The sequence below is a fragment of the Primulina tabacum genome, chromosome 10 (genome assembly GCF_025594145.1).
Source record: "Primulina tabacum isolate GXHZ01 chromosome 10, ASM2559414v2, whole genome shotgun sequence".
Classification (NCBI taxonomy): Eukaryota; Viridiplantae; Streptophyta; class Magnoliopsida; order Lamiales; family Gesneriaceae; genus Primulina; species Primulina tabacum.
In genome coordinates this window covers 3,815,211-3,838,317 of record NC_134559.1, presented here as the reverse complement: position 1 = coordinate 3,838,317, position 23,107 = coordinate 3,815,211, and the positions used below count along the sequence as shown (strand labels likewise).

Here is a 23,107-nt window from a genome sequence, read left to right as displayed (position 1 = left end):
TTTAATTAATTTAATGAAAATTTAAATGTATAATTCATATTTATTAAGCTTGTTTAGGCTCGATAAAGACTTGAATAAACTCGTGAGCCATGCATATATTTGTTAAATAAAGCTCGAGATCGGCTCGATTATAAACGAACCAAGCCTCAAACATTCAAGAGTTCGGCTCGGCTCGACTCGATTACATTCCTAGATGTAGTGTTCTCATAACTGGACCGGACTGGACCGACCGGTTCGAACAAAAACTGGTCATGGGTTCTGTCTGAAATATATTTAAAAAATGTTTTAGCAGTGAAACCCATCAAAATCGATAAAAAAAACCAACCAAACCGGGTGTGAATCGAAAAATCAAACTTTCTAATTTTATTTTTTTTGAAAAATTAATATTTTAGATCTTAAGTTTAATATTTTATTATATACAAGATTATTTGAAATTTGGAATTTAGTTTAAAATATTATTTTATTGATAATATAATTTATTTAATTGATTGTTTTGTTTTTAAAAAATATATAAGTATAATTGAAATTCTGAATGTATGTATATAATTATTTAAAATTAAAAAATATTTTTATGATATTATATTTTTATTTTATATAATATATCGTTTTTTAAATTAATTTAGTCTGATCATCACCCGATTATGTGGTTCTATGAAAATTAATTAATTAATTTTTTGACTGATTTAATTATTTTTGAAAAGTGAGGAATTGGTGGAACATTGGGACAATGGTTAGATTTCCAACTTTCTCTGACAGCAAGAAAAAAGCAAGAAGACTCTTTTACACACACTCCGAAGCTCTGACGACCACGTGATCTCTCCTTTTACTTTATTTTACCTTTTGCCTATTCCATTTCCCTCGTTCTTGGTTCAATTTCGAGTTCCGAGTTTCATCAAGTATCTTGTTCTGTGCCTGTGATATGAAAGCCAGTGTTTTCTTGGAATTCCTGTGAAACTTTAAAGAAATTCTCTTGCGGGGTCTCTCTTTGCTGACGCAGGTATGTGATTTGTCTAAATCTTTCTTGATTTTGAAATATATAGTGTATTTTTAGTTATTTCCTTTCTGGACTTGTCCAAATTTTACTCCTTTTTTTTTGGGTTGTTTTCTGGTGTTCTGTTTCATTTCAAACAAAAGGCGTTGTTCCGTGTTCAATATTTAAGTTCCTAGTCTCCGTGTTTGTCACATTGTGGCGTTAAACTTGGTTTATCTGCATGTTCTTCCTCTGTATGTGAAAATAGGAGGTGTATGATGGGTATCTGGCGTTCAAAGCATGTGAAATAGATCCGTACTCTTCATTCTCGGCACTTTTTCAAATTGCAGGAATATGGGTATTATGTCCCGCAAGTTATTCCCGGCCTGTGAGAGCATGTGTGTGTGCTGCCCTGCTCTAAGGTCAAGGTCTCGGCAGCCAGTTAAGCGGTACAAGAAATTGCTTGCTGATATATTTCCTAAATCACCCGTGAGTATTGTTTAACAAATCCAGATTTCAGCATTTGGTGTTAATATTTGGTTTATTTATCTCTAGGTTAGTCTGTTTTTGGGATAATTTTATATCACTGTCAGTATACGTGACAATCAATGATGTAGCAATGCATATTTGTTGTTTTTCTGGTACTGTTTACTTGGTATTTTTGATTCGGACGTTTTGTCTCACCCTATCGGTTCTCACATTTGTCAAATACAATGTGATGACCTTAATTAGAAAGTGTGCCAAAGATCCTTAGTTAGTTCAATAAATTTCAGTCATATAATTTAGAACATTTGTCTTTCTGGGATAAAAATGAAGCGAAACAATTCCAAAAATAAAAATTGTGTTATTCCTTAGATTCAAGTGTTAAAGGGTAAGCAAACCATCAGTTGAACACGTGATTGTATGACACAGATCTAAAACAATCAAAATCGGCTACACTAGAAGATTAGAATGCATAACCGTTGGTGACTTAGGGATTATATATCTCTATATTACATCAATAATTCATTTTCTTTTTTTCTTTCCTTTTCATTTCTTGCTCAATGCTTGCTTCTCTTACGGAAATCTCTCTGCATTCACAAAGATTTGAAATGAAAAACCTCATATCAAGAAAGTAAATAGACACAACTTAGTTTTGCATTGTTCTTTGTGTAGGCTGGTCGTCCAAATGACCGGAAAATTGGAAAGCTATGTGAATATGCTGTCAAAAATCCATTCCGAATTCCAAAGGTGAATTATGAGCTTTCATGTTTTTGGCTGATGATCCCATTTTTCTTGGGAGGAACAATCCTATTTTCTTGACAGTTCCTATTCTTTAGATTGCTAAATATCTCGAAGAAAGGTGTTACAAAGAACTGCGAAATAGTAACCTTATATTTGTCAGTGTCGTTGCGGAAACCTACAACAAATTACTTCAAGTGTGTACCGAGCAAGTGTAATAATTCTCTCGTGCTATTATTTTTCATTCGTAATTATTTTATTTTCTCTTGTTCATGGATTCACTTCTTTATGTTTCAGAGCATATTTCGCTGTTAATTTGTTGAATGTTATAAATGAACTGCTGGATGACGCCAAACAAGATGATGCCATAATAATTGGATGCCAAACACTGTCTACTTTTATATACCGTCAGGTGATTTATGAACTTTAATTATATATATTTTTAACTCAGTTAAAAGGTGATTTTTGGCTATCATAGATCTTACAAGGCATTGATTCATTATGCCTCAATCGCATTATGGATATTTATTTTTCATGCCTTATTTATGTATTACCACAACAGGTAGATGGAACTTACGCTCGTAATATTGAAAATTTGGTGGAAAAAGTATGCTTGTTGGCTTGCAAGAGTGATGACGTGCATCAAAAGCATAAGTTGAGGGCAGCAAGCTTGCAGTGCCTCTCTGCCATGGTAATTTGAAAGCAAGGTTTCACCATGTTGCTAACATCTATCATTAAGATTTCAATTTTTTTAGCTTTTGTTGGCAGATAATAATTAGCTAGGTTAATATTGTGTTTCAAAAGTTTTTATGATTAACCATGACTAATCATACCATAACAGTCTGCCTTGCTTCTTCTATCTGCAGGTCTGGTTTATGGCAGAGTTCTCTCAGATATTTGTTGATCTGGACAAGGTTAGTTTTCTGATATCTGTTGATCTTACCATATTTATTGCTTTAAAGTTGGTTGTAATTACTTGTTCGGGGATACATGATTTTTAATCGTTTTCATTTCCTGTAACTGACCTTTGTTTTGTCCATGAAGTCCTAAATTTTCTCTTAATAATGATGGGACTTTTACCCTCCTTTCTCGGTTCTCATGCTTTTATCCGATTTTTTTTTTTGTCATGATTTCTTTTTTTCTTGGCATTTCCTATTCTGCTTAAGTTAGGAAAAACATGTTCATTCATCTGTTTGTTTTTATAGAACATGTTAATACGTCCTTGTGTGAAAATATTTCAGATCTTAATATTTTTTTACATATTATGAGGATCTATTGTAGATTGTGCTTGTTATTCTTGATAACTTTGAGATGGAACAAAATGAAGAAGATGACGAGGGAAGGAATGCGAATCATTATTGGGTGGATGAGGTGTCAAGATGTGAGGGAAGAGTTGCTCCTGGAGTTGGTGGTGACTTGAGTCCTAGTCACACGATCATAAGATCACGACCGGAGAAGAAAGATCCTTCTCTCCTAACGAGGTTTGGGTCTCTCTTTTTATAAATGACAAAATTTGTTGGTATTAGTTCTCTGCTCACATGTTCTTTATTCTCGGATCTTCAATGACTTTAGAGAAGAGGCTGAGATGCCAAAAATATGGGCGCAAATATGTATTCAGAGGTTGGTTGATCTGGCGAAGGAGAGTATGACAATGCGACTAGTATTGGATCCAATGTTAATTTATTTTGACAATGGGAGGCACTGGGGTCCGAATAATGGTTTGGCACTCAATGTTCTTTCTGATATGTCTTACTTCATGGAAAGTCCAGGTGATTTTGTCTTTTTCCCTCTTATCTTCTCATTTCACGATCCTTTCTTTTGATTTGATATTTGATTGGTCAGATGGTTTTATAGTTGAAGGTTTTGCAACTCCTGTATATTTATCATCGTCTGGAACTTGTTGAAATTTTGGTTTCAGTTTGCAGCTTCTGGTGATGTTTATTTACTCTGATGGTTTTCAGAAATTGTAAAACGTTCGTGCAAAATTTCTGAGTTTTCACCGAACTCATGGCGACCTTGTTTGTCTTTGTTTGGCTTTAACTTGAAAAAGTATATACTTCTGTCACTGTTACTTCTGGCTTTCAGTGCAACTTGGGAAATTAATGTAATCAATTTCCAGTTCTGGTGGGGGAGGTGACTTGAAAAGATATGGTGTTAGACTACTTTTAATGTAGCTAAGGAAAAAGATCATGATCGATACTGTCATGATTTTTTTTAATTGTGGGAAGACAACATGAAAAAAGTAATAGACTACCTCGCATAAGTAACAGCATATACCATCTAAAAATTAACAACATGCACATGCATGTCTGTGTTTGAATGACTATTTTATAGTGGGCTGCTTAAAGCAAAGCTGCTGAATTCTGATTTAATATCATTCACAAAGTTCAGTTTCATTTTTTTTAGAGAATCAACAATCTATTTTAGCTGGCGTGGTTCGACATTTAGACCACAAGAACATAGCACATGATCCCCCTACTAAGTGCCACGTTATCATAACTGCGACCTGTTTGGCTCGTCAAATAAGATCGGAGTTTTTGATTTCTGATACGGGGTTTGTTAGCGACCTCTGCCGACACCTGCGCAAAAGCTGTCAAGCAACAGCTGAATCAGTTGGAGAGCAAGAGCTGAAATTGAATACTGCTCTTCAAACTTCCATAGAAAATTGTTTGTGGGAAATCATGAGAGGGGTAATGACATTTAGCAGAAAATAAGAATTATAATTCTTACTTTTCTGTCTCTTTGATTCGCCTGATCATTGGTGGTAATTGTTAGATCGTTGATGTGCGGCCTTTATTTGATGTCATGTCAATCACACTGGAGAAGCTTCCACCAGTAAAGGCTGTTGCACATGCAGCTCTTTCATCACTTATAATCCTTGCTCATGTGATTTCCTTGGCATCTATTCCTGTTCACACACAGAAGGTTAGAAACTTCATTTAATAACCTCACAAAGATGTTCCACAGATTTGACAGTTTCAAGATAGTTATTAAATGACACCTTCATTTTACTGATTTATTTTTCATGCTCCAAAGCTTGTCATTCGTCATAGTCCTATTTTCAGGCTTTTCCCGAGGCACTTCTTGTTCAACTTTTGAAAGTCATGTCGCATTCGGATGTGGAAATACGTGTCGGAGGGCATCAAATATTTGGTATTCTTCTCACTCCGAGTTTTACCCAGACAAGAAATGGTATTTTTCATCATCCTAGGAGATGGCAGTCCAAAAATGCATCGACATTTGCCTCAATTACTAGCCTTCTGAAGAGGCTCCGTGGAGAAAAGTACGGTACTAAAGTGAATCAAGGAAGTGAAAAGGATGATTTTAAGAATTTGGATGAAGTCGACGAGGAGTGGAAGCATGGGTGGTCGCACAAGAATTCTCCCAATATTCATATTTTTAGCAGTCTTTTCGACCAGGCCAATAGACCAGCTAGCTTCCCTGAGACTGTAAGAATTAAATTTTTTCTGGTCAAATCATAATTAGTGAAAATTATTATGTTACACTTGCACGTGAAATTTGAAGTTTTATTTTTTACATCGAAAGTTTATATAAATTGAGACCAAAATATTCGATGGCCATTTATTTTTACCACTCTCTTTTAAGCCAACCTTTTTATTTAGCTTTAAAATAATAATAATTTTCTCGAATAAATGATGTAACAAACTTTTTCTGTCCTGTACGTGTCAAATATTTAGCTCTGGGGAGTATTTACCATCAGCTGCATGACAAGTTTTTGAATCGATGCAGGAACAATCTTTTTTGCACTGCAACGAGGACCAAATAGCACAATTGCTATCTGCTTTATGGATACAGCTTAATCTTCTTAATAATCTACCAGCAAATGTTGAAGCCATTGCTCATTCCTTCTATTTAATACTTGTTTCTTCGTATCTCAAGGTTAAAATTCAACTAACTACATTTCCATTTTCCGGTGTTTAGCGTTTAAATTTAAGGAACATAATGAAAGTGATACATATGAATAAAGAAAATAAATATGCGACAAAAATGTCAGATAAAAACTTCTAAGAGTTGCTTAATATATTTTCATTGTCTTTGATGCACATTTATTTTTTGTCTAAATCTTTATGTTTTTGTTCTAATCTAAATTATTTCTTGGATATTTCTTTCGGAATTTTTTATAATTTTACTTAATGTGTTTGATCTGTGACGGCCTCTCAATTCTCATTTTTCAGAACTCCAACAATACGATTGTACTCCGATTCTTTCAGCTTCCCATGTCACTCAGAAAGTTGGCCTTGGACTCCAATAATGGTACGGCAGCTCGCTTAAATATTGAATTTTTTAGTTCAAAAGAAGTGATTTATAATTAAATTATTTCTGTTGATAGGTTCTTTATCTCCTGCATACCAGCGATTGCTTCTTGTATTGTCAACTGCAATGTTGATGTTTGCTGCAAAGTTGTATCACGTTGCTGACTCCCACGATTTATTTAATATGTTGCTTGAGAATGATGTAAGTATTAATGATTAATGCTTTTGCTCCAATCTCCATGCACAAATTAACCATCTTTCCTTTTTTTTTTTTATATTAAATGAAATATATACAGGTTAGCCATTTTATTTGCAAAGTTACCATCTATCTCTTGGCCATACCATAGTGAAGATTATGTTTATTTAGATTGATGTGGTGATGTACAATTCTGTCAGTAGTTTCTCGGGTATTAGTGGATACATGTAGTTATATACTTTCACTCTGTTGATCCAATTACGAATAACTTACAAGCAGATATTGATTTGCATTACATTAACTCAAACGTACTATTTATATAACTGATAGTTATTGATTGACCTAATTTTTTCCCCATTATTGCTCCATTTTGTCTATTTTTTGGATTTTAATTTTCTACATTTTAGGTTGATCCATTTATTGGCATGAGTGATGACTATCAAGTTTATCTGAAGCCGCAAGTTGAAGTGAAAGATTATGGTTCAGCTTCAGACAATGAGGAAGCTTTATCTTTTCTCACTAAACTGCGGAACAAAGCCTATGAGTCCGACAAAATTGTTTATGGCCTGTTATCTGAAAGTTTATCCAGCATTACCAAGGTATTCTTTCAATTATGTGGAGTAAACTTTCTTATGGAAATTCCCAGCGACAGTCTGAAGTGTTTAAAATGTAAAGACTTACTTGGATGCTTTGTGTCTATAAGTTTGGGGCCGAGGATATAGCCAAACAACTATCTGAAGAATTTGTACCTGACGAAGCTTTTATGTTTGGCAACAATTCAATACTCGACATAGATTACACCCAAACAGCTGCACACTCCAAGGGATCACCATCCTATGACGGGGTAAACTATCTTCCAAGTTTTTGGTGGATAATAACTGCTTGGTCCATGACTTTTCAAGTCCATGTTCCTATGACTAAGCATGAGCTTTGACTTGTATTTTCCTCTCAGGAATTTTCTGCAAATTCATTGGTCGATGATGACGCTGTTACCATGTCATCGGTTGCTGACATATCCCGCTTCGTCCCCAAGGCACCACCATCTGCATCTCCATCGATGTCTCGTATTGTCAGCATCGCAAAGTTACTTGAATCGGTAATTACCTATTAATTCTGTGAGAATGTGATGAATGCTTGCTCGAAGAAACCCCACAAATGGACAAGATGATGATCACTTGTTTTCTTGTTTCTCGCAAACTGAAGCTCCTATGTTGATTTAATTCTGGAAAGATGTAAAAAAAATTTAAGATCATCTTCAAGACCTTGTTTTTTAGTTTGTCTCTTTGGACACTTTGGCTGTTTTTCCAAACTATTTTACTAGTTATGCGGACGGTATTCAAACAATTATTTGCTAAAATTTATGCAAAAATCATATATTATTAGTAGAATGCCATTGTTTTCCAAAAAAAAAAAAAAAAGAATGCCACCCTAGTTTCATAAGTGGAACCTTGAGCAAATATTTCGATTCAGTTGGGAGACTGAATCTTGGGAATTGGGTTTTCGTGGTTTCAGGGAGTCTTGGAGCTTTCGAATCAATGTCGTTAAACCCACTAGGCCTATCTTCTGTTTTTGGATCAGGCACAATCTCATTAGTTTTTTCCTTTGTATTATTTGATTCGAACCATTTCAGATGTAAGGGCTTGATCCCCTCCATCTGTTCAGATTTATGCATGCTGGTCGAGACCTGCTTTAACTCGTCTGGTGGCGATTTTTCGCAAAACATAATTTATTGTAATATTTTCTTGTTTTTCAGACAACTGACGCCTCATTGGAACAAATGTATTTCGTCTCAATGAAAAAATTATTTGTGCTTATTGCACGAGCGTTTTGGTTTCAGGCACTCGAGGTTGCAGGTCAAGTAGCCGGAGCATCTGTCTCCACCTCGCCACTTCCATACAGCGCTATGACCAATCAATGCGAGGCCTTTGGTACCGACACACGGAAGAAGCTTTCAAATTGGTTGCTTCATGATAATCAGTACAGTAAAGCCAATATTCCATTTTTTCCTGCAAATGGGTTGTCAGCAGTTGACAAGGTGACCTTGTAATTATAGCCACTAATTTTTAATTTTGCACGAATTTGCATCGATTATCATTGGACTCGATTTGAGCTCTTTGTTGCTATTTGGTGATTCATGACGGCTCCCAGATTTGCCTCTCAGAAGCATTAATATTACTCAGTTATGTTTTGATCAGCAATCCACATTATCGCGCAGATATCGAGCTATGAACACGATCGAGGTGCTGCACAACCAATGAACCCATGGTTGGCTCTCAAGTTACCTCCTGCCAGCCCATTCGACAATTTCCTCAAAGCTGCTCGTGGTTAAGAACGTGGAACACACGTCCACGTGGCTAGACATTCATTAGTCCAGTGAGTGGGGAAAACTTCAATGGTGTCAACTGTCAAGTTTTTCTGCAAAGACCTACTTCTGTATTTCTAACAGTTACTTCTTCTGCCTGATATTACTGTTTGAGATGGTGTGTTGTTATTTTCTGTGTTCTTTCATATTTTTTGTCTGTAACTTTGGAGTATATTCGTTACATTTCCTAAAGATATATGACCCGTGGTCCGAATGGCTAGGATTTCGTTGGTACGTCGCATGTTCGAATCTTATGAATCGAGAACGAAATATACTGGCTAGGATTTCGTCAGTATAATTCTTAGTTCTTTCAAGTCTCGTGAATAGAGAATGATGTATGTTTGAAGCTGAGATGTGACACAGATCTGAGTCTGGATTGAATATATTGGATTTTACTGAAATGAATTTTTCATTGTTGATTGATTCAATATTTTCACAGATAAACAAGTAATAACTCTTTGCAAATTTATTTAAAAACCAATAAAATCTGAACTTCTTGAAATAATGTAACATGAATTTGAAATTGTAATGATCAACTTTGCCACACTAAAGCTTAAATAAAATGAAAAATATAATAAGGATAACGGTTTATACTGTTTTTTGAAATCTTCAAATTTTTTTAATAAAAAATTCATATTTTAATATTCTATTTTTTGAAATCTTCAAATTTTTTAATGAGAAATTTACATATTAATATTCTGTTTTCAAATTTTAAGCATATTAAAAAAATAAAAATTTTATAAATCTTTTTTTTTCATCGAAAAATTCTAGCAATCTCGTGATTTCAGGAGATTAGTGTATACAAATAACTTAATATTGAATTTTATAAAAAATATTTTGATATATTTTAATTGTTTTTGTGTATTGTATTGTGTAGATTAAGTTTTAACTTAATTTAGATACTTAAAAAACAATCACTTAAAAAAATGGATTTATTTTTTTCAGAATTTATATTACTTTTTTCCGAAGGGTAGTTTCGTCAACAAGCAAAAACCCAAGGTTTTTATGCTGGAGTTAAACCCCTGAATGAAGTCGTCAGTCTCGTGCATCTTCTTCCTCAAGCTTTCTTCAATCGGTCATCAATGGCGGTTCAATTTCACTCCCTCATGTAACTCTAGCTTTCCATCGCCTTGGAATCCTGGAATTATCTCCCAAGACTCATGATTTTCTTAACCATTCCCCATGCTGAAGGTCCTCGCCTCTTGCCGATTCGGGGCGTACATTGGGCGTCAGGTTCATTCTGGAGATATCGTGCCCCCATTGCTCCGGGTGCTGAATTCTCAGAGGGGGCAAAATGGGAAGAGCAAGCATTTTTACCCAAGGTTTTTCTGCTCTGATGCATCCGACCCGGTGGAGTCAGCAGGGGCAGAGACTACACGGGTGGAATCGTCAGCTGGAGAAGAGGCGGAGGGGAACTCCTCGTCAGCTGTTGTGCCTATTGTGTTCAGACCCGAAGATTGTTTAACTGTTAGTTTTTTCATGATCGTGAACCGCTAAAAATATTGTCTCTTTTGTTTGAAAACTATGGATTGCTGTCCATGATTTTATAATCTTTGAGGAAAGAACGTTTTGTGCTATTCATGGGTTGTGCACTCGATGTAGTAAACCAAAATCAATATTGCACTAATTTAATTAGTGATGTATGTAATTATTTGGCCAAAATTGAGTCTTTCGCTTCCTTTGTTCTTTGTGGTTTGATTCTTGAATGAGTGGAATATGTAACTTCCAATGCAAGTGATGCAATTTAAGAATGATATTTTTGTTCAATTGCGTGGAACCAACAAGACTGACATGTTTGTGTACTTTTCTTAAGAGTGATAAGTTAGTAGAGTTGGTCTGATTGTGGTTTGAATTTTTTTTCATCCATGTCAATAGTTTCCATTTCCTTGTCTTATGTTGCTACCTGATTCTGACTGCACTACTCTGAAAAGAACGCCATGGCGCCTTCTTAATGCAGGCATTTTAGTTTTAAATGTTGGCTTGAATTCCCTATTTCTTCGGAAAGAGTTTCTTCTGTTAGAAACATGAATTTAAGGAGAAGAGGATATTTACAGCTCTGTCTGTGTGATCACGAGGATTCAGATCTCATCTCTTTTAAGGAAAAAGTCGAGCTTCTAAAATTTATTCAACTCGGTCACAGGATTCTATTGTCGAGCTCAAGCGCTAGATAACTCATTTTATTGATCTATTTAAGGAACTAATTGTGATTTGAGTTTACATAAATTATTATTCTTAACGATAATATTTACGAATAAATTTAATTGAAATTTTAATATGGTGTATATTTAATTTAAAAAGTCACGGTTATAATAAAAACCTCACGAGCCAGCTGACAAGCTTTTGAGCAATAATAATAATAATAAGCTCAAGCTTAGCAAAATTCGAGCTTCAGTCAAGTGGCTTACTGGCTTACAAGAAGGCTTGATTCATTTTGCCCCTCCGGTGAAGGAAGACTATCTCCTATTTATTTGGTAATTGTTAGGGGGTCTGTTGCAACATTAGGTTCCAACCTGATGTCGATATCTTGAACGAGTTGTCACTGTGATGATTTTTCGAAGTGGAGACAGACCAATTGTCCAAAAAAAAAAAAAACTCTTTACTATTCCAATGAAATGCTGAAAAAACTTTCCTGTTTGAATATTAAGTGGCTGGGCAGAAGTTTCCCTTCATGGCTGCTTGAAGGAAATAGAACTTCTTTGCAAACGTGAGTAAAAAGTTGTACTGATGGTAATTTCTGAATTCTGAGGAAATTTAGTGGCCATTGTAATTTTGTTTGGTTTCTAGCACTGGATTTATCTGTGAATACATGATACCACGTGACATTAGAGGAGCTATTTCCAGGTGAAATTTTATTTAAACACCGCCGATGAGTCTATAAAACCAATGGAATCTAAGGTGTGATTGCTACTTGGTGTGAAGACTCGTTACAGCAGTACTGTTTCCTTGTTATGTCAGTGATTTATCATTCCGATATCCCTTGGTGCTGCTTCACTTAAATGGCGTTTGTTTTGTTCGCTTTTTTATAACTTTGGGAAGGTTTATCAATCAAGGTTTCTGTTACATTAGTTAGCAATTGGAAAAGAGGTAATTGGATTGTGGAAAAACCGATGCTGTTAATTCCATTTTTCTATTCTGTGTTACTCTCAGAGTTGGTCACCGATGCAGGTTTTTGTTTCTTGCACAGGTAATAGCATTACCACTGCCACATAGACCATTATTTCCTGGATTTTATATGCCAATTTATGTCAAGGTATGGCAGCTTGTACCTTGCTCTTTGTAATGTAACTAATAGTATCAAAATTATATTTTTCAGTCTCTTCTCTTGAGTGCAATGATATGCCCATATTTAGGTTGAAGCTGAACTTGTAAGCATACAGACATTTTTTGGAAGTTTAGCACATTCAGGTCGTGGAGTTGTTATGAGTGCTGGCTTGTGCCTATCTTCTTTCTGATTTATCATCTCTTCTTTCTTGAGCTGTAAGAGCAACTGTTTGCACTTTCAATTGGTGATTTCCCTATCTCAGTTTTTGTAAAAATGTGGAAAAAGTTGAAAGTTTTTCTTTTCATTTCATTCATTTTTTCTTTTTATTTGTTAAATGAGCAATGGAGTCTGAAATTACACAAGGGTGTAATCATCATGTTCCTCTTCATCTTGATTAGGAAAGACTTCATTACTTATTCTCCTTCACAGGATCCAAAATTGTTAGCAGCTTTAGTAGAGAGTAGAAAACGCCAAGCCCCTTATGCTGGTGCTTTCCTCCTAAAAGATGAGCCAGGAACCGATGGTTCAGATTCAGAAAAGAATATACACGACCTCAAAGGAAAAGATTTATTTGATCGCCTTCATGAAGTTGGCACATTAGCTCAGGTTATTTCTACCATCCAGTTTGCTAATCATTGAAAACCATTTATCCACTCATAAATTCTCTGGATTTGATCAAACTGACTTACGTACTAGATAACAAGCATTCAAGGGGATCAGATAGTTCTTATTGGTCACAGGCGACTTAAAATAACAGAAATGGTGAGTTGGAGTCCTTAATTCTCTGTAGATAGTTCGTGCTCTATTTCTGTCTTAATTCATCTATTTTTTTTGGACCTACTAAAACTATATCCATTTATTTAAAGATGGGCTTTTCTCAGTTACTGTTATATGCTTTTACATACACACCGGCACACAGTAGATCATCCATATTTACATATACAGGTACATTTGCATATCTATTGTGCAGAATCAGGACAACTGAAATAATTATCTTCTGCAGGTCAGTGAAGATCCTCTAACGGTCAAAATCGATCATCTCAAGGTCTGCGAACACTTTATATGCCTTATCCTGCTTTTTCTTATATAAGTTGAAACACAGTTTATTTGGGAAACTTTCTTTGCTCAAGTGTGACGTTTTTATTAGGAAAAACCATATGATAAGGATGATGACATTCTGAAGGCTACTTCATTTGAAGTCATATCTACTTTGAGAGATGTTTTGAAGACAAGTTCTCTTTGGCGTGATCACGTCCAAACTTACACCCAGGTTTGAGTTTTGTTCCATGGATTTTGCGACAGTCACGTGCACATGAGAAAGTTTTCAAATGTTCTATTTGTTTGTACAGCTGTATCTAAGTGGTTGTAATTTTTTTGATAATACAAGCTCCCCAACACTATTTAGGAACCAATTCAATCTAGTTCATAAATTCTTGACAAATGGAAGTTCTGGGGCAAAATTTCTTTTGTAACTTGCATGCCTGAATCTGTATTAAGTGGTTGGTAACTACTTGTTTGCATTCTTTGCTTTACAAGGTTAAAAAAATTTGATATGTTGACCAGTTGATCTGTGGATGTGACAATGTTGCCATGATCAAGAAGAATTTTCACCAAAAGATTTGAAATAATTTCTAGACTTAGATAGAACCTTTGCTTTGTGTACTAGGGATTGTGAACACCAGCACAACCCTAGAATTTTTATTGGACACAAATAAAATAAGTGGCATATGCCACCTTTGTTAAAGAAAAAGAAAATTCTGAAGAAAAAAAAATTTTCGTTTTTTTATCGCAAGTGTGTTAATATGCTGCTGGATACTATGGGTGGAGCTATATTCATTTCAGAAAATTGCTTTTGAGTTACTGGAAGAATACTAACTATGAAGAATACTTGATGAAGATAATCTTGACACTTGGTATTATGGATGAATCAATTGCCTCAATCTAGTACAGTGTCACATTTTCAAGTTTGTAATAATGCCAATTCTTATTTAAAAGTAGGTGATGCCTTGATTGTTCGTGTGCATCTATCTCTATACTAGCTCCTAAATTTCAACATCTGCAGCACATTGGCGAGTTTACATGTCCAAGATTGGCTGATTTTGGAGCAGCAATATCAGGTGCAAATAAGTTACAGTGCCAACAGGTGCTTGAAGAACTCGATGTAAGTAATTTATAATTCAATGTTTATGCCTACATGCTACCCTTTGGGAGATTGAACATTGAAGTTCTATCTTCCCATGTATTATCTGCTGCTTTTACCAGTGCTACTTCTCATCTTAGTCTGATTTTATTGGTTCTCATTTCTCAATCCTAATAAGGTATTTATACAAGCTGCTTGGACACCATAATGTCCGATTTTCCTGACTCGTATTAATCATTTTGAAAAAAGAGGTTTTCAATCTTATTATTCTCCTTCAACGTGCTGAGCATCGGGAACTTCTATATGATTTCAAAGCTGCTGTAGGACGAAAAGGGAGGAGGGTGAAAATTCAAGTCATGTACGCCACATTTTAGTCTCATGATAGATATCCTACAAAGGGAAACATGCTTGGCAGAACTTCAAAGCAGTTTTGTTCCTCCGAGAACATGTTACTTTTAAACTGCCCTTGCGCAAGGTGCTTTGACATAAAAAAAGAAAAAAGAAAAACACGGGGATAAATGTTGATAAACGTTTACCGTTCACAGCCTCATGGCTTGTGCTCTTATTTTGGTTATTGGTTTTCGAAACTATTTGATTGACTTGATAACTTGTTAAATTTCCCACATTTCATTTTTTTGTTGCTCATTGTGCCTCCCTTATGCAGGTACATAAACGATTAAAACTTACCCTGGAATTGGTGAAGAAAGAGATGGAGATTAGCAAGATCCAGGTATGAAGAAATTGATTATATATCTCTTGTTTCTTACATTTGTCCATTCGGCAATGTACCCTTTTTGTTGTATAAAGGAATCCATAGCTAAGGCTATTGAAGAAAAGATAAGCGGGGAGCAGCGTCGGTACTTGTTGAATGAACAGCTCAAGGCCATAAAGAAGGCATGTTTCTTTGTCTTTTGTTAAACTTGCATATTTTTCTGTGTCATATGGACACAAAAATTTGTCACCACCACAATTTTTTGAGTTTCCTGCCTCCCCTCCCCAACCAAAAAATTCGGGCTCCTCCATACTTATTGAATGAGCTGTTCTAAGTGAGATGTCTTGAGTCAGGAAAGCACTGATCATGATTTTAATGCACAAGAATTGGGATTGGAGACTGATGACAAAACTGCCTTTCTGGTTTGCTCTCTTTTATCTAATTACTTTTCATTGGAGTTATTCCTGTCAAACTCTGTAATGGTTGATATCTATGGTTCATCTTGCCAAACTTCATGGCGCACGTATAAGAAGTAGGACAGAAATAGAATATCAGATACTTGTATTTGCTTTCATCATTTGATTTGTGTGTGTTTCTGAATTACTGTGAGCCTATTTATTGGTTTAATGGACTTGTTCATACTGATAAAATACTTTCACAAATGTCACTTGATTATTTCATCATGAAAGGTCAGCATCGTATTGCCATTTTGTATCATTCTTTGGCTTTATGAATACATATCTGATTCAAAGTTGGCTGCAGTTGATTTTGCTTCATAGTTCATATGGCATCTCCGTTGCCCTGAGATGTGAGTTTACTGGTTTAGTACATCTTGATCTCTGAGTTCAGTTCATGTAATCTGCTCTGAGCATCAAGAGTGCCTGAAGTTTGATAATTGATATAGGAGATGCCTTTGAGTTCATATTTGCTCTAGCATCAGGCATCTACTACAAAGATTGCTCAGTTTTTATCAGCTTTCAATTGCTTGCTAGTTTTTATTTTTGACATCCTGCATTTATTGCAGCAAAGTTTAGGGAAAGGCTTGAGCCAAAGAAGGAGAAAATCCCATCTCATGTTTTTCAAGTCAGAGAAGAAGAATTGACTAAATTACAACTCTTGGAAGCTAGTTCTAGTGAATTTAATGCGACACGCTATTATCTTGATTGGTTGACTGCATTGCCTTGAGGAGAATACAGGTGTGTAGTAAAATCCCATCTCATGTTTTAAGACATATATTTGCCATTGTTTACAAATTAGTGTGTCAGTATGGGGATTAAATGTTTTGAATTTTGTGATGGATATATAGTGAAGAGAGAGCACAGTACAATACATAATTTAGATAGTTGGGCCTGTATTCATGACAGAGTGGTTAGATGTCTAAATCAAATCAATCTCTTTTAGACAACTACTTTACTGTAACTCAAGCACAAATTGTGGATGAATCCCTATTCATTATTTATATTTTGAAAATTTGCAGTGATGAGAACTTTGTTGTAATTGCAAGCACAAAAAATCCTGGATGAAGATCATTATGGATTGACAGATGTTAAAGAAAGAATATTGGAATTCATAGCAGTGGGAAAGTTGAGAGGAACCTCGCAAGGTTGGGCAGTTCCTCGGCATTTTGTTCTCTTTCTTGATTTCTTGAATTGAGTTGACACTCCCGAAAAATGTAATTTCTGTCCGCTGATGGATTCCTCTGATATGAAAAACTTTTTCCTTTCACAGTTATTTCACCATTAAATTTGTATATGTAGATGTGTGTGCTCGCATGTCTTGATCTGAGGAAAATGCTCAGCAGACTAGACAATTGTATTATGGTTTTTGATTGTACATATTATCTTCGTATTTTTTCGTCAGATATCCATGCATAAAAGTCAAACCATACGTGTAGTTTTGGAGGTTTGTGTTGTTGGTTTGAGTATTGGGTTTGGACCAGGTGGGGAACATTAAATATGGCTTCTTTTCCTTGATCCATTTAGATTTGGAAAGAAATGCCATTTTTAGCAAACTTGTGTAACTTTGGCGATGCCTGTATTTAAACTTTCATTGATTAGAACCTTCGTTATTATTTTTCTTGTGTCGACCCATTTTCTCATTTCAAGCCTCTTTGGAACAATATTGACGGGCTTTTGTTTATTTCTTGTATGATTCATTTTCTTGTTTACAACATCTTTAAAAAAAATCCTATGTAGCAATCGCTGCCGTTGAGTTGTGGACTTGTGGTGCATTCATAAAGCTGCTTGTCTTATTTGTTTACAGGGAAAATCATATGCCTGTCTGGTCCTCCTGGAGTTGGGAAAACAAGTATTGGCCGTTCAATTGCCCGGGCATTGAACCGTAAATTTTATCGGTTCTCTGTTGGAGGTTTATCTGATGTTGCTGAAATCAAGGTGTGTAATGAACCTTGAAACATTTGAGAATTGAGATGGTGATAAAAATATGCTTAGTTTGAAGTAACAAAATAATTTGTGTTTGACTCTGGAATTTACAATAAGGGGCGTCGCCGAACCTATATTGGTGCCATGCCAGGGAAGATGGTGCAATGTCTTAAGAGTGTGGGAACAGCCAATCCTCTTGTTCTGATTGATGAGATAGACAAGGTATTTATCTGCCCCTTCTATTGGGAACATAACTTTACACTTTCTGTTCATGATTTTATCATCTGTAATTTTGTTTCTTTGAGGTAATATTCATTCCATCAATTGAATTTGCATCCTTGATGCATGTGTCTGTTGGCAGTTGGGTAGAGGACATGCAGGTGATCCGGCAAGTGCAATGTTGGAACTTCTTGATCCAGAGCAGAATGCAAATTTTCTGGACCACTATCTTGATGTTCCCATTGATTTATCGAAGGTTAGTGGGTCTTGAACTAGATGAAGTGGGCGATGTGGACAATTTGTGATTTTGACATTGTTTATGGTTCCCTTGCGGTGGTTGGTGGACTTGGTGGTAATTGACACGCATGAACATAAATTATAATTTTCAGTATTAAATGAATATGGACTTTTGGACCAATTAAATTTCTTATGTTGGGATAAATAAGTGGGGAACTTCAAGGTTCCTCTTTGGTTCTTGATTATTGTTGCTCTGTCTGCTGTTCTTTTGTCTTCAAAAAACCGTACCTATGATGCATTTGGCACTCAAACCCAGGAACCTAGATTGCGTTGTATGTGAACTTGACCTCGTTCTTTTTTCAATTTATGTTAATATGCATTGAAGAGGTTTCAGGAATAGTATCCCTTGGGACAGTCTGATTGCATGTCTGGGATGGCTGTGTCTAATTCTGGAAATATTTTTCTAGTTAGCCTTTCATGATTCCTGTTTGAGGACCAGTTTGCTTAAAGATATTTTGGTTTTATTTCTCCAACAAAATACTTGACTGAATTAGAACTGCCTTTTAGTCTGATTCATGTTCTAGTTAGACTCCTTATTAACTATTACTCAACGTCGTGTTCTTTCTGGAGTTTCTTTATCTTTCATTAATCTCTTTTTTCCACAAATCAATACAAGTTGGAAGCAATGGTAAACATGTGTCTTTCCAAAATTTCAACGGGGAAACAGAATACTGTATATTGCGAAAAATATTACGTCCTACGGAGGATGTCTAGTTTGACTCCTCAAAATCAAGCCATGTCGATTCAACGCCCTAATTTGTGTAAACTTTTCTTAAATTATTTAACGATCTGAAATGCTAGTATGCCATTTTCAATCTTGAAACTGATACTGTTAGATCGAGTAAAAAGATAAACAGTATTTCACCACCTAACATAAAAATGACTTTTTAGGTCAAACAGGGGGGATCATTTGTGGAAGTTAGATAAATTTTTGGGTTTTGATTCTGAAATATGGATAACTTTATGCAATTCTTGTTTATCAAATTTCATGCATAGTAATCTATAGGTTATGGAAGTTATGATAACTCCATATTGGAAAGTTGAAAATTGTGGAACTCACATTTATCTCTCAATGGACATCCTCATAAGTTTGCTTTTGACTATAGAATAGCTCAAACTTAATACGGTTTATATGCTGCTGAAACTTGATATGTACACTAGTTGCACTTGCACACTTAAATTATGGAAACAGTCTCTTTGTGATTGCTAAAATCAAAATGAAGATTTCTCATTGAGGCCTTTCAGGTTATTTTACTTGTGCAACCTCTCACGAGTTTAAATGTTGTCATGAATAATCTCATGATGTAATTTGAAATTTTGTTTCAGTGGATTATTTTGCTGACCTGCTTTTTACTCTTGGTGCAGGTTTTGTTTGTATGCACAGCAAATGTTGTGGAAATGATACCCAATCCCCTTTTGGATAGAATGGAAGTGATCTCCATTGCTGGTTATATCACCGATGAGAAAATGCACATTGCAAGAGATTATTTGGAGAAAGCCACTCGAGAAGCTTGTGGCATCAAGCCTGAGCAGGTATTTCCACTCCCTGTCTTTTGCCTGCTCTTCTTGCAGATGGTCAACAGGAAATGAGACTTACCATTATCCATGCATTATGCGTAAAGGATGTTATTGTTGTTATTATTCAGTTGAAAGGTGTATGATGGAAAATCAGTTCTGGTGTTGATATAGCACACAAAGGTGAAAAGGACATTCTGGTTCCACATTAAATAAATTAAAAAATAGGTGATTTGGGTGTTGGGAGACTGTTATTAGAGGGTAATTTAAATTTCGGCAGAATTAGTGAAAAAGAATAGTATATATTGACAGCCGTTGGTTCTTCTGACAGTCCAAATGGTTTAGTGTGGAACTGAAACCACAAATTTTTAAACATAGGTTCCATTTATAATTTTTTCTATGCCTTTTCTCTTTGAAAAACAAAATCAATAATTTTGGATTAAATTTCCACTTCCTTTTTGGGTAAACAAGTTTTGCTTGTAAATAATGCTTCTGCAATAAACTCGCACATCTCCATATTTGTTGGTTGCTCTCAAACCACGTGAATAGATTACTTTCTGGACTGTGATTTATGGTGATCTAGATTGGAATAATAAATGTCATGATTTCCATTTACTATTTTTTTTTATTTCTTTGGCAATGTTTATTACCCTTTCTTTGTCCATGTCTTAGAACCTTGACATGTTCCTGAATGAAGGTTACCTTTTCTAAAAAATATAAGTTTTGCCATCCAAAGTACATGGCTCCCCATGACCACCTCGTCTATATTCATGGGCCCGTCCATGATTGATTTGTGTCTCATCAAATGTTCGTTGATCGGTGTTCATCAGCTTTAATTCTAATCTAGTGCTATCTTCTTTTTGACTGATATTTTGCTTAACCTCTAGGGGTTAGCTCGTTTCGATAGATGATGAATAATCATCGTCTTGTGATCCTTCTGTATTGCACAAATGTTAACATTTTTTTCCTTGTGAATCAGGTTGAGGTCACAGATTCTGCACTTCTTGCCTTAATTGAAAATTACTGCAGAGAGGCAGGAGTTCGAAATCTTCAAAAGCAAATCGAGAAGATATATAGAAAGGTTTTCCTGTAGCTTCTGATTTTATTGCAAGTTTGAAGTGTTTCATATGGTTCAATTGTGTTTAGCCCAAATTGTTTTTATGACTAGAACTATTCTTTTTTTGTTTTTTTATCATGTTGATGATTCTTTTCTTTGTTTGCTGACAGATTGCTCTGCAACTTGTAAGACAAGGAGAGAACATTGAATCTGTGGTTGCGCAAGTTGTCCAACCTGACGCGGAAAAGGCAGAATCTGGTACTGTGTCAAATGAAACTGTAGAAGCTGAAATTGTAACCACAGATTCCCACTCCCCAGATGATCAAAATCCAACTTCTTTTGATTGATCTGGTACTCCGGAGGTATCATAAATACTCTGTCCCTATTGTGCTCAATGATGGAAAGTTTACCTGTTTTTAACTTCTTTATGATGATGTAGATTAACTTCACGAGGCTGTGCACTCATGAACAAACTTGATATGTTGATATATGTTTTTTTAAAGTGCAGTGAATATTCACTTATAATCACTTTTTATCTGTAATCTGAAGCTTTTGTTTCCATGTGCTGACTTGCGTCTTTTCAATGTTATATCCACTTGATTGTTGCCGACGCTGACTCTTGATTATACTCTGGGAGTTATCCTCTAGGGTAATTTGGAAGCAGAAAAAGTTCAAGAAAGCGAATCGAATAGAACAGTAGAAAAGGTTTCAGTTGACACATCTAACCTTGTTGACTATGTTGGAAAGCCAGTTTTCCACGCCGAGCGCATATATGATCAAACTCCAGTTGGAGTTGTTATGGGTCTCGCATGGACCTCAATGGGTGGCTCGACACTATATGTAGAGACCAGTCTGGTTGTGCAAGGAGAAGGTAAAGGGGCAATCAATCTCACTGGGCAACTAGGAGAAGTCATGAAAGAAAGCGCTCAGATTGCGAACACTGTTGCAAGGGCCATATTGCTTGAGAAGGATCCGGAGAATCAGTTCTTTGCAAATTTGAAGGTTCATCTTCATGTTCCTGCCGGAGCTACTCCTAAGGATGGCCCTAGTGCTGGTTGCACCATGATTACGTCTTTGCTGTCTCTGTCCATGAATAAACTTGTTAAAAAGGACCTTGCTATGACTGGTGAAGTCACATTAACAAGAAAAATACTTCCTATAGGCGGGGTATGTGAATCAAGCTTTAATTTGTGACTGTTTGGCTTCTGCATAGATATTACCATGACCATTTTATGTTCATTTCCTCAATTTCGTGTTAACTGAATATGGTGCTAAATCTGTCGCATGTTCATTCTCTTTATGGAGTCGTTGGATGGAAAATTCTTATGTATTCATGATCTGACAGATTCACTAGATTATGTCATTCAGATTAAAACATATCAACGTTTTGAAAAAAAAAATTCGGACTGCAAATCCGGCTTAATATAGATCACCTGCCTCACCACCAGCACTCCACTAGGTTGTCTTTGTCAATTTTCTTATTCATTTCTCTTTTCCGTGTCCCTTAATCTAACTTTAATTTCTTGCCGTAAAAGCAGGTGAAGGAAAAAACGATCGCAGCAAGGCGTAGTGATGTGAAAACCATCATATTTCCTTCGGCAAACAGGAGAGATTTCGATGAGCTAGCACCTAACGTGAAAGAGGGCCTCGAGGTACATTTTGTTGATGACTACAGTCAGATATATGATTTGGCTTTCGAGGAGAACCAGAAGACACAATAATGCGTCTTGGTGGGAGGGCTTGAGTTCAAACTGTCGACGTTGCAAATGTCATTCCCAGTATACATCATAGTTACGATCCGAGGGGGTACTGCCATTCATTTTTCTGTCTTATTAATATATTGAGCCTTGCAGCTACTAATTGTTGGAACAAAGTTTTGGTAGTGATGCTGATGTATAATTCCAGTGATTTTTTTGTAGTGATGCTGATATATCATTCAAATGATTTTTTGGCTGCTCAAAATTGAAGTGTAGCGATCAAAAAGTACCAGGAAGAACCGAGGCTTGTTCTGAGTTTTCTTTCCTCCGAATGAAATTATGAATTTACATATTTAGTAATTAAAGTTGCTACAATCATTAAATTGTTCTGTGGTTTCCCATGTTTGACATATAAAATCTTGTCAACTTTCCGTGAGCCAACCTTAATTTCCTCGTTATATTTTTAAAATAATAGAAGGAAATTTATTCTGATTGATTTATTGTAAATCAAAATACTATTTCACATATTATCTTTCTATCCATAGAAATTACACACACACACACACACATATATATAAACTAGAAGGACAAAATTTAACCAATTTACTCAAATATAAAAACATATTTAAATAAATTCTGTTTATTCTAATTTAACAGATCCAATAAATTTTTAATAGAAATATAACTTATCGAATTTGGTAAATTTTTATTAAATATATACACACACCGGGAAGAATCCAAGAATTAGACTTGGGATGAATTTGAACTTAATGTGACAAATTATATATTATAAAATATAATTTT

General features: G+C 35.4%; 1 protein-coding gene and 1 pseudogene across 2 annotated transcripts; both read left to right on the top strand.

The window, feature by feature from the left end:
• Positions 1-1,324: 1,324 nt before the first annotated feature.
• LOC142505133 (protein SEMI-ROLLED LEAF 2-like) lies at positions 1,325-9,257 on the top strand. Of its 2 annotated transcripts, none has more exons than XM_075617976.1 (19): positions 1,325-1,459; positions 2,126-2,200; positions 2,290-2,405; positions 2,489-2,603; positions 2,754-2,882; positions 3,058-3,105; positions 3,473-3,672; positions 3,764-3,960; positions 4,598-4,881; positions 4,967-5,116; positions 5,257-5,640; positions 5,942-6,091; positions 6,388-6,466; positions 6,543-6,667; positions 7,069-7,260; positions 7,365-7,505; positions 7,614-7,757; positions 8,499-8,696; positions 8,877-9,257. In XM_075617976.1, the coding sequence occupies exons 1-19, from the start codon at positions 1,325-1,327 to the stop codon at positions 8,988-8,990; spliced, it is 2,976 nt and encodes a 991-aa protein (XP_075474091.1). In that variant the 3' UTR covers positions 8,991-9,257. The 2 variants fall into 2 exon arrangements, with proteins under 2 accessions (XP_075474091.1, XP_075474090.1); XM_075617975.1 differs by having other exon boundaries at positions 5,245-5,640.
• A 742-nt stretch (positions 9,258-9,999) lies between these two features.
• On the top strand, positions 10,000-22,590 carry LOC142505905 (lon protease homolog, mitochondrial-like; annotated as a pseudogene).
• Positions 22,591-23,107: the final 517 nt, after the last annotated feature.

Bases quoted from the DNA above. Each gene is read 5' to 3' on its own strand.
- LOC142505133 (XM_075617975.1), top strand. From the start codon at position 1,325: ATGGGTATTATGTCCCGCAAGTTATTCCCGGCCTGTGAGAGCATGTGT. The intron at 2,201-2,289 runs GTGAATTATGAG...CCTATTCTTTAG, and splicing joins ATCCATTCCGAATTCCAAAG to ATTGCTAAATATCTCGAAGA. The intron at 6,668-7,068 runs GTAAGTATTAAT...TCTACATTTTAG, and splicing joins ATATGTTGCTTGAGAATGAT to GTTGATCCATTTATTGGCAT.